The sequence below is a fragment of the Equus quagga genome, chromosome 11 (genome assembly GCF_021613505.1).
Source record: "Equus quagga isolate Etosha38 chromosome 11, UCLA_HA_Equagga_1.0, whole genome shotgun sequence".
Classification (NCBI taxonomy): domain Eukaryota; kingdom Metazoa; phylum Chordata; class Mammalia; order Perissodactyla; family Equidae; genus Equus; species Equus quagga.
This window is the reverse complement of record NC_060277.1, coordinates 83,843,742-83,861,419: the sequence shown is the minus strand read 5'-3', so window position 1 is coordinate 83,861,419 and position 17,678 is coordinate 83,843,742. Positions and strand designations below refer to the sequence as shown.

The window sequence follows — 17,678 nt, the reverse complement described above, 5'->3', positions numbered from 1 at the left end:
CAGCAAGAGAGCATTTGGAACGTGAAGCTTAATGACTTGATAGTATATGGGTGTTAAACTCTCATATCTCCCTTACAAAAATGAGAAATGCCACAACCTGGACTGGCGTTTTCTTTCCCTTTTATGGCCCTCACTTTGTGCTGCAGGAGCTCTGTAGCTAAACCTGTGTATGTATTTCAGTGCATGACTTCAAATCATCGTGCTCTGACCTGCCAAGTATGAACTAATGTTGGACGCCTTAATAAAAAGTAAATGTTGTCTCAGTGCTTTCAGTGTATTCAGTGCATTCAGTGTATGTTGACTTCCACACAACTTTTCCCGAAAGTCAAGGGTAGCTTTGAAAAACCATGTCTGGAAATGTTTGGAACGTTAAGTGGATTGACCTTATGGGGCTCTGAGTAGTATGTAATTGACTTCATGTCTGTGTTAATTGTATTGGTAAAGTGGGAAGTTTTTTTGCATTTGTTATATGGAAATAAAGTGATTAAAAAAATTTTTTTAGGGCAATTTTAATTCAACCTTTCAATTATTTCTAAAATGGCTTCTGGTTTGTTTGTTTTATCTTACTTTATTTTTTGATACACAATCCTTACTCTTTTCTCTAGAAGTTTTAAAAAACGTAATACTCTTCGTAAGATGCTTGTATAGTCCTGTGCTTAATGGGGATATATTCTGAGAAACCCATCATTAGACGATTTCGTCATTGTGCAAAAATCATAAAGGGTACTTACACAAACCTAGATGGTATAGCCTACTACACACTTAGGCAGTATGTTACTAATCTTATAGCATCACGATTGTATATGTAGTTCATCGTTGACGGAAACATCATTATACAGTGCATGACTGTATTCCCTTTGAATGAGTGTAATCAGCTGGATCTCTTTTTTTTTTTAAATATTGACACGAGCTAACATCTGTTGCCAATCTTTTTTCTTTCTTTCTTTCTTCTTTTTCTCCCCAAAGCTCCCCAGTACATAGTGGTATATTCTAGTTGTAGGTCCTTCTGGTTGTGCTATGTGGGACACCGCCTCAGCATGGTCTGACAAGTGGTGTCATGTCTGCGCCCAGGATCCAAATCAGCAAAACTCTGGCCGCTGAAGCAGAGCACGCGAACTCTACCTCTCGGCCACGGGGCCGGCCGTTGGATATCTTTATTTTCCATGAGAGTACTAGGTGTTCCTTTTAACTAATGACCAGTGTATCTACTGAAAGTCCTTAAAGCTACTCATATTACAATGTGTATTTGTAATAGTGTCTTAAAATCTTATTGTAAATATTGTAGGTATGGTACTAGGATAGAGAGTATTTAATGATTGGTGTGTGATTAAGCTGTTATTTTTTGGGTAAAATGAACTTTTTAGGGGCCAGCCCTGGTGGCCTAGTGGTTAAATTTGGCTCTCTCTGCTTTGGCAGCCCGTGTTCAGTTCCCAGGTGCAGAACTACACCAGTCATGGCCATGCTGTGGTGGCAACCCACATACAAAATAGAAGATTGGCAACAGATGTTAGCTCAGGATGAATCTTCCTCATCAAAGGAAAAAGAACTTTTTAAATGTATATTTGCAATAGGCAATGTTTTCTGAAATTTAATTTCTTGGGCTTTTTTTTCAATGTTAAAACTTAAGTACATTTTAAAATGCAATAGTTTTAAATTGGTTTCTCTCTGAAATATGTACCAAACCAAACGGGTTATTTTTTTAAATTCAATCTAAGGACAGAATTTTTGTTGTTGTTGTTTCTAGTTAAATAACAAGTTATACTACAACATTTAAGAGGGAAAAAAATGCTTCTTTTGAGCATTATTCCTTTTAACTCTTAATTTGTAGTCCTGTGGAAAAAACAAGAGGAATTCCATTATGTTACTTCTATTCAATGGAAATTAGCTAGAAATATGAAGACCGCAGGCATTAAAACTCTAGTCGTGTATGTGTATAAACAATTTCTAGATAGCCTAGTATATAAGGAAACAATGGAAAGATAAAAATAAGAGACCAGGAATGATGAAATGATAGTTTATAATAATTTTGCTACAGTTTTGTCTTTCAATTAAAGTGAATGGTTTTGCTATTTACAGTGAAGCATTTTGTTATTCAAAGACATTGTTTTCCCACAGTCACCAATAAATCAAAACAGGTAAAACTAATTATTTTAATAGCGTTTTGTTGTTTATTTCAGAGTACTCAAAAGCTTTGGAGGATTTCACTCTTGAAAATATTCTTTCCCATATTTATTATTTTCGTTGTCGTGACTACACAGAGCTACTGGCACAAGTTTATCTCCTTCCAGACTTCCTTTCAGAACACTCAAAGGTATGACTCAAACTACTGAAATATAACTAATCAAGTATGTTTGAAGGTGTTTGATTAGCACAAAAAATAAGTAAATAGTACAGTGGCATGAGCCAATTCTGAAAATCTCTTCCTTGTCCTACAATTTTATGTTTACCTTTTATAGCATATATATACACACACACACACATATGTGTATATGTAAAAATAAATATATATATAAATGCCCAAAGTAAGAAATTGAAATAATAAAGAAAGAGGTTCCACCTCCAGTAAGGGTGGAATAGCTCCTGTCAAACAAACTGTATAGGAAGGTATAAAATGAAAAAGAAAACCTCCCTTTTGCTACTGTTTCCTAGTGCCTCTCTCCAAAGTTGACTACTATTAATACTTTCTTGTGTGTCTTCTCAAAAGCATTTTTTTTATAGATATTGCACTATCTATCTACCCATTTTTAACATTTCTTAATAGGATAATAATGTAATATTTTCTATACCTTCCATCTTGGATTAGTGTTTTGCATGTATTTCGGTACCAACACATATGGATAGACCTCATTCTTTTTTAAGCTGCATATTATTTCATTTTAAGAAGGTACCTTTCAGCTGTTGGTAGGAATGTAAAATGGTATAGTTGCTGTAGAAAAAAATATGAAGGTTCCTCAAAAAACTGAAATTGGGATTACTGTATCATCCAGCAGTTCTGTGTCTGGGTATATAAGTAAAGAATTGAAAGTAGGGTCTTAGAGAGATATTTGTACACCTATGTTCATAGCAACATTATTCATAATAGGTAAAATGTGGAAGCAACCCAAGTATCCATTGATGGATGAATAGATAAGCAAAATGTAGTACATACGTACAATGAAATATTATCCAGCCTTAAAAAGGAAAGAAATTCTGGGGCCAGCTCCAAGGCCGAGTGGTTAAGTTCACGCGCTCTGCTTCAGGAGGCCCAGTGTTTCTCCGGTTCAGATCCTGGGCACTGACACGGCACTGCTCATCAGGCCATGCTGAGGCAGCGTCCTGCATGCCACAACTAGGAGGATCCACAACTAAAATATGCAACTATGTTCTGGGGGGATTGGGGGGAAAAAGCAGGAAGAAAAAAAGAAATTAATTCTGACATATGCTACAACACAGGTCTTGAGGACATTATGCTAAGTGAAATAAGCCAGTCACAAAAAAAGACATACCGTATGATTCTACTTATATGAGGTATCAAGAGTAGTCAAACTCATAGAGACAGAAAGTAGAATGTTGGTTGCCAGGGCCTCGGGGGAAGAGGAGAATGGAAAGTTATTGTTTAATGAGTATGGAGTTTTAGTTTTACAAGATGAAAAGTGTTCTGGAGATGGTAACATGGCACTATGAATGTATTTAATATCATAAAACTGTGCACTTAAAAATGATTAAGATGGTAAATTTTACGTTATGTGTGTTTTACCACAATAAAAAAAAATTGAGAGGAAAAAGTAGGTACCTTAATTTATTTAACCAGTCCTCTGTTGTTGGACTTTTAGATGCTATTATCAAGAATGGTTTGGAGATAATCGTTATACATATATCTTGGGGTGCACTTGTATGTTTATGGGATAAATTCTAAGTATTAAAATCGTAATATTAAAGAGTATGTGCATCTTTAATTTTGATAAACATTATACATGACAAAGACACTCCTTGACAAAACTTTAGTCAGCCTTCTCTGAGCCCTCTTTTGAAATAAGTCTGGACTTTGACCCACATCCTGTCTTTGGCCTGACCAGCCCAGTTCATTACAGTCATGAGCTGCATAATGATGTTTTGGTCAATGACAGAGCACATATACAACAGTGGTCCCATAAGATTAGTGCCATATAGCTTAGGTCTGTAGGAGGCTATACCATCTAAGTTTGTGTAATACTGTATGATGTTCACACAGTGATGAAATTGCCTAAGGATGCATTTCTCAGAATGTATCCCCTTTAAGTGACACATGACTATATTGTGAATAATGCTGCTATGAACATGGATATATGATAGTAAACAATCCTGTTAAGTTAGTTTAGAGAGAATATCCCACCCTTAATATCTGATCACCCTTGATATCTGAAGTTCCTCGTTCCCCACCTTTGATGTATATGACTTTGGCCTGCCTATAACAAGAATCCTGTTAGGTCAGTTGAGCAAGAATCCCCCTGCTCTTGATGTCATCTCTTAGTAATGTTCCATTCACTGACATCCTTGCCCTGCTCCTTGGCTATGAACTTGTCTTTGTTGTGTTTGGGGTGGAGCCTGATCTCTCTCGCCTATTGCAATACCCCTATTGCAATATTCTTGAATGAAGTCTTTCTGTTTAACACAAATTGCCCTTCAAAAAGGTTGTACCAGTGGATCAAAAAACAAGATCCAACTATGTTTTGTCTACAAGAAACCCACTTTAAATATAAAGATACGTGTAGATTTTTTTTTTTTTTTCCTGGCAGTAGTGCTCTTTTATTTAAAGAATAGTATGGAATAGCACGGGGACAGGACCCATGGGCAGTCAGAGCTGCTGCTGCAGATACGTGTAGATTAAAAATAAATGATTAGAGGGGCCGGCCCCATGGCCGAGTGGTTAAGCGTGTGCACTCTGCTTCAGCGGCCCAGGGTTTTGCCGGTTCGGATCCTGAGCGTGGACATGGCACCGCTCATCAGGCCATATTGAGGCAGCATCCCACATGCCACAACTAGAAGGACCCACAACTAAAAGTATACAACTATTTACTGGGGGGATTTGGGGAGAAAAAAGCAAAAAAAAAACAACAAAAGATTGGCAAGTTGTTAACTCAGGGGCCAATCTTTAAAAAAAATAAAAAATAAATGATTGGAGAGATACCATTCTAATACCAATTGAAAGAAAGCGGGAATAGCTATATTTACTTTAGAGAACAGACTTCAGACCAAGGAAAGTTATCAGGGATAAAAAGGGAAATTACATAATGAGAAAGGGGCCAATTCTCCAAAAACACATAACAATCCATAACTTGTGTGTGCCTGACAACAGAGCATCAAACTGCATGAGGCAAAAAATGGCAGGACTGCATGGAGAAATGGATGGATTCACTATTATATTTGGAGACATCAAGACCTTTCAGAAAAGGACAGATCCAACAGGCAGAAAACCAGTAAGGACATACTTAAACTCAGTAACACAGTCAACTGGATATAATGGGTATCCATACACTGCTTTTCCCAACAACAGCAGAATACACACTCTTCTTACAATAAATTGTAAGAAAGTTTACATGGAACTTTCACCAGGATAGACATTGTCACAAAACTATCAAATCTCTTGTCTGTTCTCCTAAGGACCTATTTATTTTTCCAAAAAGTCATTTGTTTTCCCTTAAGTACTCTTTCTCCATTCTGTGGATTTTCTTTTCACTTTCTCAATAGTGTCCTTTGATGCACAAAGGTTTTAAATTTTGGTGAAGTCCCATTTGTCTATTGGTGGTGGTGGTGATTTGTGTTTTTGGTGTCATTTATAAGAATCCATTGCCAAATCCAAGGTCATGAAACTTTACATGTACGTGTACATAGGAGCCTTCACAAAAAAATGAAATACAAAGTGCCCAGAGCAGGAAGCTTTTATACCTTTTAGACAAAAACAAATTTGTGAAGAATTGGTAAGACAAAGGGTTTTGGGTTAGAGGTGGTAAATTGTGAAGGAATAACTTGTAAGATAAGGATTAGATTAACAAGGTTTGTTTATACAGACTTCTCAGCCATAAATTACCTGTCTCTGGTGGTAAGGATGTCTCCCTTCTGATACTGGGAGGGTACCTTTCACACAGGAGATTTATGTCTTTTCAGGGAAGAAGAGCAAGGTCAGGGAGGTTAAAGTGACCTTCCTCCTCCTGCCATTTTCACAAACTCCTTCAACGTAAGATGTTCAGTATGCTAGGGTGCCTTATTTTGGGACACTGCCTCAACATGGCCTGATGAACGGTGCCATGTCCGCGCCCAGGATCCGAACCAGCGAAACCCTGGGCCGCCGAAACAGAGCACTTGAACTCAATGATTTTCGCCATGGGGCCAGCCCTGGATGTATATATATGTATTCTAATGCTAGCATCACACTGTTTTCATTACTGTAGCTTCATAGTATGTTTTGAAATTGAGATATGTGAGTCCTCCAACTTTGTTCTTTCTTTTCAAGGTTGTTTTGGCTATTCTGGGTCCCTTGCAATTCCATATGAATTTGATCCATATGAATGGAGGCTTGTCCATTTCTGCAGAAATACAGTTGGAATTTTGACTGAAATTATACTGAATCTGTAGATTGAGTATATTGATATTTTAATATTAAGTCTTCTAATCCATGAACACAGGATATCAGTCTGTTTATTTAGGTCTTCTTTAACTTCTTTCCACAATGTTTTATAGCTTTTAATGTACAAGTATTCCTAAGTATTTTATTCTTTTCGATGCCATTGTAAATGAAATTGTTTTTTTAAATTTCATTTTTGGATTGTTTATTGCCAGTATACAGAAATACAACTGATTTTTTTTCTGCTTTTTCTCCCCAAATGCCCCCAGTACATAGTTGTATATTTTAGTTGTGGGTCCTTCTAGTTGTGGCATGTGGGACACCACCTCAGCGTGGCCTGATGAGCAGTGCCATGTCTGCACCTAGGATCCGAACCAGCAAAACCCGGGGCCGCCGAAGCAGAGCACACGAACTTAACCACTCGGCCACGGGGCCGGCCCCACAGCTGATTTTTATAAGTTGATCTTGTATACCTCAACTTTGCTGAATTTATTGATTAGTTTTAGTAATTTTTTGTGGATTCTTTAGGATTTTTTATATATAAGGTTGTGTCATCTATGAATAGAGATTTTAGATTTTACTTTCAATTTGGATGCTTTTTATTTCTTTTTCTTGCCTAATTGCTCTGGCTAGAACTTCTAGTACAATTTTGAGGAACAGTGATAAAAACAGGCATCCTTGTCTTATTCCTGCTCGTTGGGAGAAAGCTTTCAGTCTATCACCATTAAGTACAGTTGAGGGGCCGGCCCAGTGGTGCAGCGGTTAAGTTTGCACATTCTGCTTCAGCGGGCTGGGGTTCGCTGGTTTGGATCCCAGGTGCGGACATGACACTGCTCATCAAGCCATGCTGTGGTAGGCGTCCCACATAGAAAGTAGAGGAAGATTGGCACAGATGTTAGCTCAGGGCTGATCTTCCTCCAAAAAAAAAATACAATTGATCATCGTTGTTTGCATATTTTGTAATTGTGAACTCACCTACTTGCTAAACTTTATATGTAATCCCAAAATAAATACAACATTTCCACAGTCATTTGTAGATGTATTAGGCAGCTCTGGCTGCCATAATAAAAATACCAAGACTGGCTGGCTTTAACAACAAAAATTTATTTTCTCATAGTTTGGAGGGTAGAAGTCCAAGATTAAGGTTCCATCTGATTCTGTTTCTGGCAAGGGCTCTCTTCCTGGCTTACAGAAGGCTGCCTTCTTGCGGTTTTTCACATGGCAGATCAAGAAAGAGTGAGTTCTCTGGGGTCTCTTCTTTTAAGGACACTAATCCTGTCAGATCAGGGCCTCACCCTTAATGACCTCAATTGACCTTAATTACTTCCTTAGAAGTCCTATCTCCAAATATAGTTACATTGGGGGTTAGAGCTTCAACATATGAACTTTGTATGTGAGGACACAATTCAGTGCATAGTAGTGGACAAGCATAGAGTGGCAAAAATTTGAGTCTCCCAATACACATTTTCCCAGCTGAGGTTGAACAAGGTGATTCTCTGCATTCTTGTTTCAGTTCTCCTACTGTAAACAGGGTCCTCTTCATGATTTATTTAATGCCATATTTTTTTGTATTTTTGTGCTTTTGTTGGTGGTTTTACTGTTTAACATGGCCCTCAAGCATCATGCTGAAGTGCTGTCTGTTGTTCCTAAGCGCAAGGCTGTGATCTGTGTTAGGGAGAAAATACATACATTAGAATAAGCATCGTTCCTGCATGAGTTATGGTGCTGTTGGCTGCAACTTCAGTGTTAGTGAATCAACGATATATGTTAAATGTCTTTAAATAGAAATACACATAAGGTTTTATATTGATCAGTTAACAAAAATGTGACCAGAAGCTCGCAGAAACTTAACCCTCTATTTCCCCTAGGAGCAATGGTTCAATATTCCCTCATCCAGCTTTCCTGGTGACTTTGTAGAACGTAACTGCAAATTACGAGAATTGACTTTATGATATTAGCTGTGGGCTCCTTTTCAGGTTGAGGAGGCTCTCTTCTATTCCTAGTCTGTTGATTGTTTTTATCACGAAAGGTGTTGGGTTTTGTCAAATGCTTTTTCTACATCAATTGAGATGATCATGTGGGTTCCCCCACATTATTCATATTGTGTATTTCATTGATTGATGTTCCTATGTTGAACCACCTTTGCATTCCTAGATTAAGTCCCACTTGATCATGGTATATAATCCTTTTAATATGCTGTGGAATTCGGTTTGCAAGTATTTTATTGAGGATTTTTGCATCTGTAATTGGTCTGTAGTTGTCTTTGCTGGTGATGTCTTTGGCTTTGGTATCAGTGTAATACTGGCTTCATAGAGTAAGTTAGGAAGTGTTCCCCCCTCTATTTTTTGAAAAATTTGGAGAAGGATTGGTGTAAATTCTTTAAACATTTAATAGCATTCACCAGTGAAGCCATCTGGTCCTGATCTTTTCTCTGTTGGAAGGTTTTTGATTATTGATTCAGTATCTTTGCTTGTTATAGGTCTATTCAGATTTTCTGTTTCTCCAGTCGGTTTTGGTAGTTTGTGTCTTTCAATGAATTTGTCCATTTCATCTAGGTTATTTAATTTTTTGACATATGAATGTTCATTATATTCTCTTTAATTGTTTTTATTTCTATAAGGTTGGTAGCAGTGTCCCCACTTTCATTCTTGATTTGAGTAATTTGAGTCTTTTCTCTTTTTTTCTTAGTTAGTTTAATTAAAGGTTTGTCAATTTTACTGATCTTTTCAAAGAATTAACTTTTCATTTCATTGATTTCCCCTGTAGTTTCTCTCTTGTCTGTTTTGATTATTTCCACTCTGATCTTATTGCTTCCTTTCTTCTGCTTTCTTTGGGTTTAGTTTGCTGTTCTTTTTCTAGTTTTGCAGAAGTTTGGGTTATTGGTTTGAGATCTTTCTCTTTCTTTCTTTTTTTTTACATATAGTTGTTTAGAGCTATACAGATTCCTCTGAGCACTTCATAGCATCCTATAAGTTTTGGTATATTGTGTTTTCATATTCATTCATTCTTAAGTATTTTCTAATTCCCCTTGTTATTTCTTTTTTGACTTATTGGTTATTTAAGAGTATGTTGTTTAATTTCCATATATTTGTAAATTTTCCAAATTTCCTTTTGCTGTTTGTTTCTAATTTCATTCCATTCTGGTCTGAGAAGATATTTTATATGATTCTATCTTTGTAAATTTATTGAGATTTATTTTGTGACCTAACGTCTGGTCTATGCAGGAGAATGTTCCACGTGCACTTGAGAAGAATGTATGTTCTGCTCTTGTTGAGTGGAGGGTTTTATATATATCTGTTAGTTCTAATTGGTTTATGGTGTTTCTAAGTCTTCCCTTTCCTTGTTTATCTTTTGTCTAGTTCTATCCATCATTGAATGTGGGGTGTTGAGATCTCCAATTATTATTGTAGAACTGTCTGTCTGTCTTTTTTTTTTTTTAAGATTTTATTTTTCCTTTTCTCCCCAAAGCCCCCTGGTACACAGTTGCATATTTTTTTTTTCAGTTGTGGCTCCTTCTAGTTGTAGCATGTGGGATGCTGCCTCAGCATGGCTTGATGAGCAGTGCCATGTCCACGCCCAGGATCTGAACCAGCAAAACACTGAGCCACTGAAGCGGAACACGCAAATTTAACCACTTGGCCACTGGGCCAGCCACAGAACTGTCTTATTTCTTCCTTTAATTTTGTCAGTTTTTGCTTTATATATTTTAGGATGCTCTTGTTAGTTATATATATTTATAATCGTTATGTCTTCTTGATAGATTGACCCTTTTATTATGATACAATGTCCTTCTTCATCTCTTATAACAATTTTTGTCTTAAAGTCTCTTTTATCTGATATTCGTATGGCCACTACAACTCTCTTTTGGTTACTTTTTCAGGGAATATCTTTTTCCATCCTTTCATTCTTAACTTGTATCTTAGGACCTAAAATGAATCTCCTGTAGAAAGCCTATAGTTGGATCATTTTTTAAATCCATTCTGCCAATCTCTGCCTTTTAATTGGAGAGTTTAATCCCTTTACATTTTATCTTCTTACTTATAAGAAGGCACTTGTGCCATTTTGCTATTTGTTTTATATATGTCTTATATCTTGTTTCCCAGTTTCTCCATTACTACCTTCTTTTTTTTTGTTAGATATTTTCTAGTGTTTAATTTTGATTCTTTTCTCCTTTCTTTTACTGTATATTTTTAAGCTATTTTCTTAGTTGCCCTGGTGATTACAATTAACATCTTAATTCATAGTAATCTAGTTTGAATTAATACCAACTTAGTTTCGCCAGTATACAAAAATTTTGCTGCTATATAGCTCCATTTATCCTCCTTTATGTTGTTATTGTCACAAATGGCATCTTTAAACATTGGATGCTCATCAACATAGGTTTATAATTACTGTTTTGTATAGCTGTCTTTTAAATAAAAAAGAAGAGGGGCTGGCCTGGTGGCGCAGCAGTTAAGTGCTCACATTTCGCTTTGGTGGCCCAGGGTTCACCAGTTCAGATCCTGGATGCGGACATGGCACCATGTGGCAAGCCCTGCTGTGGTAGGCATTCCACGTGTAAAACAAAGTAGAGGAAGATGGGCACGGATGTTAGCTCAGGGCCAGTCTTCCTCAGAAAAAGAAGGAGGATTGGCAGCAGTTAGCTCAGGGCTAATCTTCCTGGAAAAAAAAAGAAAGAAAAAAGAAAGTAAGAGTAGGTACAAACTAAAACATTAATGCTGACTTTTATTTTATTTATTTATTTATTTATTTATTTATTTATTTATTTATTTATTTTTTGAGGAAGATTAGCCCTGAGCTAACTGCTGCCAGTTCTCCTCTTTTTGCTGAGAAAGACTAGCCCTGAGCTAACATCTGTGCCCATCTCCCTCTGCTTTCTATGTGGGACGCCTACCACAGCATAGCTTGGCAAGTGGTGCCATGTCTGCACCCGGGATCTGAACCGGTGAACCCTGGCCCACCGAAGCAGAACATGCACACTTAACCACTCTGCCGCTGGACTGGCCCCTAATGCTGACTTTTAGATTTACTTACATAGTTATATTTACCGGTGTTCTTTATTTCTGTGTGTGGATTTGAGTTACTAACTAGTGTCCTTTCATTTCAGCCTGAAGGACTCTGTTTAGCATTTCTTGTAGGGTAGATCTACTAGTGATGAGCTCTCATTTTTTGTTTACCTGGTAATGTCTTAATTTCTGCTTCATTTTTGAAGAATACTTTTGCCAGATATACAGTTCTTCATTGGGAGTTTTTTTCTTTCAACAATGTGAATACGTCATCCTACCACCTTCTGGCCTTTGAGAACCACTGAATAAATATATATATAATCTGATTCTTCTTTCTTCTCTTGGTATGCTGGTAAATGTTTAATGACTGGCTTTCCAGGAAAAAAATGTACACACATATATACATACGTAAGTTTATTATAAAGTTGCTGATATAAACCATTTAAAAGTAATAATAAAAGGTACAGTACTCTACTATAAATTCCATATAGCCAGTTGAGTCTTACAGAAAGCTTTTGTTGGTTTCAGTTTTTTATTGAGGTTAAATTCACCTAATAAAATTTACCATTTTAAAGTGAAAATTCAGTGCAGTTAGTACATTCATAATGTTGTGCAATCACTACCTCGATCTAGTTCCAAAACATTTTCGTAACCCTAAAAGGAAACTTATACCCATTAAGGATTTGCCTTCTATTCCTCCCTCCCTGCAAAGCCCCTGGCAACCACCAGTCTGCATTCTGTCTCTATGAATTTACCTATTCTGGATGTTGCATAAAAATGGAATCATGATATGTGACCTTTTTTGTCTGACTTTTTCACTTAGCATAATGTGTTCAAAGTTCATCCACTTTGTAGCGTGTGTCAGTACTTCATTCCTTTTTATGGCTGAGGAAAGTGAAACTGTTATGAAAATGTTTATCATCTATAAGTAAACTTCCTTGATTGGAATTTAAGACAAACCTGCCTCAAGCTGAATTCTGTGTTATAACAGAGTCTGTAATGGTTAATTGCCCTATGGTATATTTAAAGTTAAGGGAAAAAGAATACCAAGAATTAAGTTTTTGAAGAAGATATTATAATTTAATATTTGAATAGGTTTTTTTTTAATATAAAAAGACTCCTGGAGGTAAAAGTGACATATTTAATTGAGAATTTGCTTTACTAAAACTTCAAATGTGCTTTGTATCAGTATAAAATACCTCTGTAGACTGTTTAGTGGCAAATTATAAGAAAATTGTAATTGTTCCTTTTTCTTTTTGTTGAATTACTTTTTTAAGTTGATAAATTATCAAACCAGAGTACATTTTAATTATTGGTGATTAGTGCAGAAAGCATTGAATGAATACATTTATAACTCCAAAATAAAACCTTTGGAGATTTGGAAGTAGAACCCTAGATTTTAAGGGGTTTTTTTCTGCAATAGTCTATGCTTTTGTATGCCATTTTTATTATTTTCTTTTTAATACCAAACCTCATATTATCTCTTCTGTATTTAGGTTCGATTAGTGATAGTGGATGGTATTGCTTTTCCTTTTCGTCATGACCTAGATGACCTATCCCTTCGTACTCGATTGTTAAATGGCCTAGCCCAGCAAATGATCAGCCTTGCAAATAATCACAGATTAGCTGTAAGTATTATTAGTTAAGAGGATTTTCTGGTAAAGTCAAGATTGTATAAAACATTAATGTCTAGAAATAGCAGAATAGAGTTTGCTTGACTAAAAGCAAACAATATAGACATAGAATTTTGAATGTATGTTTGTTTTGGTTTGGTTTCTGTAAAAAATCCACTTGTAAGTGTTGTTTATCAGTTTTCCTGGAAAATAAGCATAATCAAGATGCCATATTTTTAAAATGGACTTTGATAAAGAAATGCCACCTTTGGTAATTGCAGTGTTTTCTTTGAATATACTTGATTTTTTCAGGTAAGCTCTTCCAGTAGTCCCATTTTTCTTTTACTCTGAGTCCTTGATTATCACATAGTCTAAAATCACAGACTCAGACAGATAGAAAAATTACATGTTATAAATAACCTAGATGTGTGGAGATGGAGCTAACTTCTAGATTTGAATTGTGAGGAGAGAGGTAAAAATAAGCGTAGAAGTAAAGAGAAAAAGGAGTGAGGAAAAACTCTTTTTTTTTTTTTACTGCCTGTTTGCTATCACTTCCCATTCTGCAACCTTATCCCACCGCTGACACAAATATACATGCTTGTCTGGGAGGGAAATGGGAGAAGTTCAAACTGCTTAAGTTGATTTTCTTATCTTTACCCCCATTAGAGAGTCCTTAGTACGTACCTATAATACATTGTAAAGAAAGAAAGAACTTCTTGATAAAATCATTTCAAAACATCTTTTATTTTGAGTTTTTAGATTTTTTTTTTGCCGTATGCTGAAAATCATACTGTCCTGTCTTTGAATTATTTCTTGCCATTAATTTGTAATTTAGCGTTTTGTTAATATCAGTGAAGAACCTCCAGTAGGGGGCACTCAAGACTAATGGGTTGCATAATTCCTTAGGTTTTTGTTTTTGTTTTTGTTTTAAAGATTTTTATTTTTTCCTTTTTCTCCCCAAAGCCCCCGGTACATAGTTGTATATTCTTCGTTGTGGGTCCTTCTAGTTGTGGCATGTGGGACGCTGCCTCAGCGTGGTTTGATGAGCAGTGCCATGTCCGTGCCCAGGATTCGAACCAACGAAACTCTGGGCTGCCTGCAGCAGAGCGCGTGAACCCAACCACTCGGCCACGGGGCCAGCCCCCTTAGGTTTTTGTTTTTAACAAAAGTAGCTTCATCTTTTCTGACTAAAAAAGTGATCCAAACAATAACATGGAATACTATGCAAGGTTTAAGAAGAGTAATGTAAATATACACTCACTAACATGGAACAAGATATATCCAGATATATGATTAAGTGAAAAAATTCAAGTTGCATAATAATATATTTAGTGTGATCCCACTTTTGAGAAAAATAAAAATTATGTACGTGCCATTATATTTCTATATATGAAGGAAAAGATCTGAAAGGACCAAAACATTCACAGTGGCTACTTCTAGAGATAGGATTTTGTAGGGTTGAGGGCATTCTTTCCCCTCTTACTTTATAAATTTTTCCTTGCTTGATTTTTAATTTCCCAGTTAGCATTTATAGAAACATGTATGACCTTTGATCATGAATACAGTTTACAATTTTAAGTTCTATATGCTTGCTGTAAAAAAATTTCTGAACAAAGATGTAGATAGTAAGTAATTATCTATTACCCAGAGATGATTATTGTTGAGTTTGGTGTACATATTTTTCCACACTTATTCTTTGCACATCTAAACATATTTTTAAAGTGAAATCAAATTATGCATGCTGTTATACAAAGCAATTTTTTGTTTTCATTTAATATTTTGTGAATATCTTCCTATCCATATATACTACTTTATATGTCTACCTTACCTTAACAGCTCCATGGTATTCCATTCTATGATTGTGGCATAATTGTTTAACCACCTCACTATTGATTGTCTTTAAAGCTAGCTCCAGTTTTTCACCATTTAAAATATTGCAATCAACAACTCTATATATGCTGCTTTGTCCATTTGTCCCATTATTTCTGAAAGTATTAAGCCCAAGGGATATCTCTATTTTTTAAACATGTTGATATATATTATCAAATTGCCCTCAGAAATTGTATTCCACAGTATATTCTCTACAGCAATGAATGGGAATTCTTGTTTTCTTTCATCTTTACCAATTTTGAGTCTTTTAAATCTTTGCCAAACTGATAGGGAAAGAGTCCTTTTAGAGATGCATTTATTTGATTATTAGCAGAATGTTTTTTAACAGCTTTATTGAGATATAATTATCATATGATAAAATTCACTCTTTTAAAGTGTACAGTTCAGTGGTTTTTAATATATTCACAGAGTTGTGCAGCCATCACTATATAATGTTAGAATATTTCCTTCACCCCCCCAAAAAAATACCCGTTAGCCATCACTCCCCATTGCACCCTCCCTTTAGCCACCAACAACCACTAGTCTGCTTTCTGTCTCTCTGGATTTGTCTTTTCTGGATATTTTATATAAATAGAATCATGCAGTATGTGGTCTTTTATGTATGGCTTCTTTCACTTTGCATAATGTTTTCAAGATTCATCCACGTTGTAGCATGTATCAGTATTCAAATAACTTTGCATTTTATCGCTGTACCACATTTTATCTATGCATCAACTGAAGGACATTTGGGTAGCAGAAGTATTTTTAAAGCAATGCAGTTAATGTCAAGGTGATTGTTACTTCACTATTGTAAAGACTCATTTTTTAGGAGCTTGGAGTAATCACACAGTAATTTCATTTGTATCATGGTAAACCCAACGTTTTTTGCAGAAGTAGTGTAATTATTTTATAAATATTTGCTAACAGTGCAAATTCTAATTTGGGGATGTGGAACAGCTGATAAGCCAGTATGTCTAGTTACATTTTCCTCAAAATATGTAATGGATAAACTAAATACTCTCTAAACCAGTGCTGTCTGAGAGAACTTACTGTAAAAATGAAAATGCCCTTCTAATGCAGTAGTTGCATGGCTGTTGAGCACTTGAAATATGACCAGTGTTACTGAGGAACTGAATTTTTAGTTTTAATTAATTAAAATTTTTTTTCCCAAAGATTGGCCCTGAGCTAACATCTGTTGCCAATCTTCTTTTTTGCTTCTTCTTCTTCTTCTTCTCCTCCCCAAAGTCCCCCAGTAGATAGTTGTATATTCTAGTTGTAGGTCCTTCTAGTTCTGCTTTGTGGGATGCCGCTTCAGCATCCTTGATGAGCAGTGCTAGGTTGGTGCCCAGGATCCGAACAGCAAAACCCTGGACTACAACAGTGGAGCATGGGAACGTAACCACTTGGCCATGGGGCTGGCCCCTAATTTAACTTGAAAAAGCTCTATGTGGCTAATGGCTGCAAAATTGGATAGTGCTCTCTAACCAAAAAGTGTTAGTGTAAGTAAATATCCCAGTTGCTAAAGCTTAAACACTTGGTAGTATGTACATAAAGGGTATTGTTTAGCATGTTGGGGATGCCAGTTAGTAATATATTTCAGTTAATTACCAATTTAAATTCCTGCTTAGCTTGTTCTAAGATGCCTGGTATGAAGTAAACGTGGGGAAGCCACTATGGCTCTTAAGGGAAGAGGACCTAGAAGAAAGTCATGCCATCCATTTTTGGTGCCTAACTGAGATCTAAATGGATCACAGATTTTTCCTTTGTAGATAAACAAAAATTTTGGGGTGTTCCCACTGTAGTAAGAACAGCCAAATAGCCTTTTATTTCTCAGTTTTCTTATAGAATTGATGACTTTTTCAGAGTAGGTACCTTTTCTCATTGCTTTTCATAGAAGTTCTTTGTCCGTTTCAGCTTGCAGTAGTATCTATCTTATTTCTGAAGGGAAGATCTGTATTGGACAAATATTTTAAATAACCATTTCTGGAGAATTTTGGATGATAAGGTACCAAATAATCTGACTTTTACTGTATTAAGTCAGCCTTAAACACTTGTTTTCTCTAATTTAAAATTAGTGTTTCGAAACATGTAGTCTTTTCTTTCTTTCTTTTTTTTTGAGGAACATTAGCCCTGAGCTAACATCTGCTGCCAATCCTCCTCTTTTTGCTGAGGAAGACTGGCCCTGAGCTAACATCCATGCTCATCTTCCTCTACTTTAGATGTGGGACGGCTGCCACAGCATGGCATGCCAAGAGGTGCCGTGTCTGTAGCCGGGATCCAAACCTGCAAACCCCAGGCCACCAAAGTGGAACATGTGCACTTAACCGCTGCACCACTGGGCCAGCCCCTGGAATCTTTTCTATAGGCCACTATTTAATCCAAAAGAATTCACAATATTTTTAGCTTTGAGGGCCATCTGTGAGTAAAGCCACACCTGTATCTGTTACCAGCAGACTAACAGTCATACTTTGGGGTCATTTGACCTGATTACTGGGTTTTATTTTTTCCCAGTTCTTTTACTTACACTGTACTTTCTTTATGATTTTAGCTCTCTTCTCATAATTCTTTGCTTCAGTTTCTTTTTTCTGTAAAATTACAAATGGTAATACT

At 36.1% G+C, this 17,678-nt stretch overlaps 1 protein-coding gene across 2 annotated transcripts in view; it reads left to right on the top strand.

Annotated features, from left to right (window-relative positions):
* The window catches only part of RAD51C (RAD51 paralog C), a 29,091-nt gene that overhangs the window by 3,450 nt on the left and 7,963 nt on the right, over window positions 1-17,678 (top strand). For both annotated transcript variants that reach the window (XM_046674483.1, XM_046674482.1), the window contains exons 4-5: window positions 2,178-2,311; window positions 13,083-13,214. In XM_046674483.1, coding sequence (XP_046530439.1) covers window positions 2,178-2,311; window positions 13,083-13,214 — 266 coding nt within the window. The remainder of the gene's footprint in view (window positions 1-2,177; window positions 2,312-13,082; window positions 13,215-17,678) is intronic.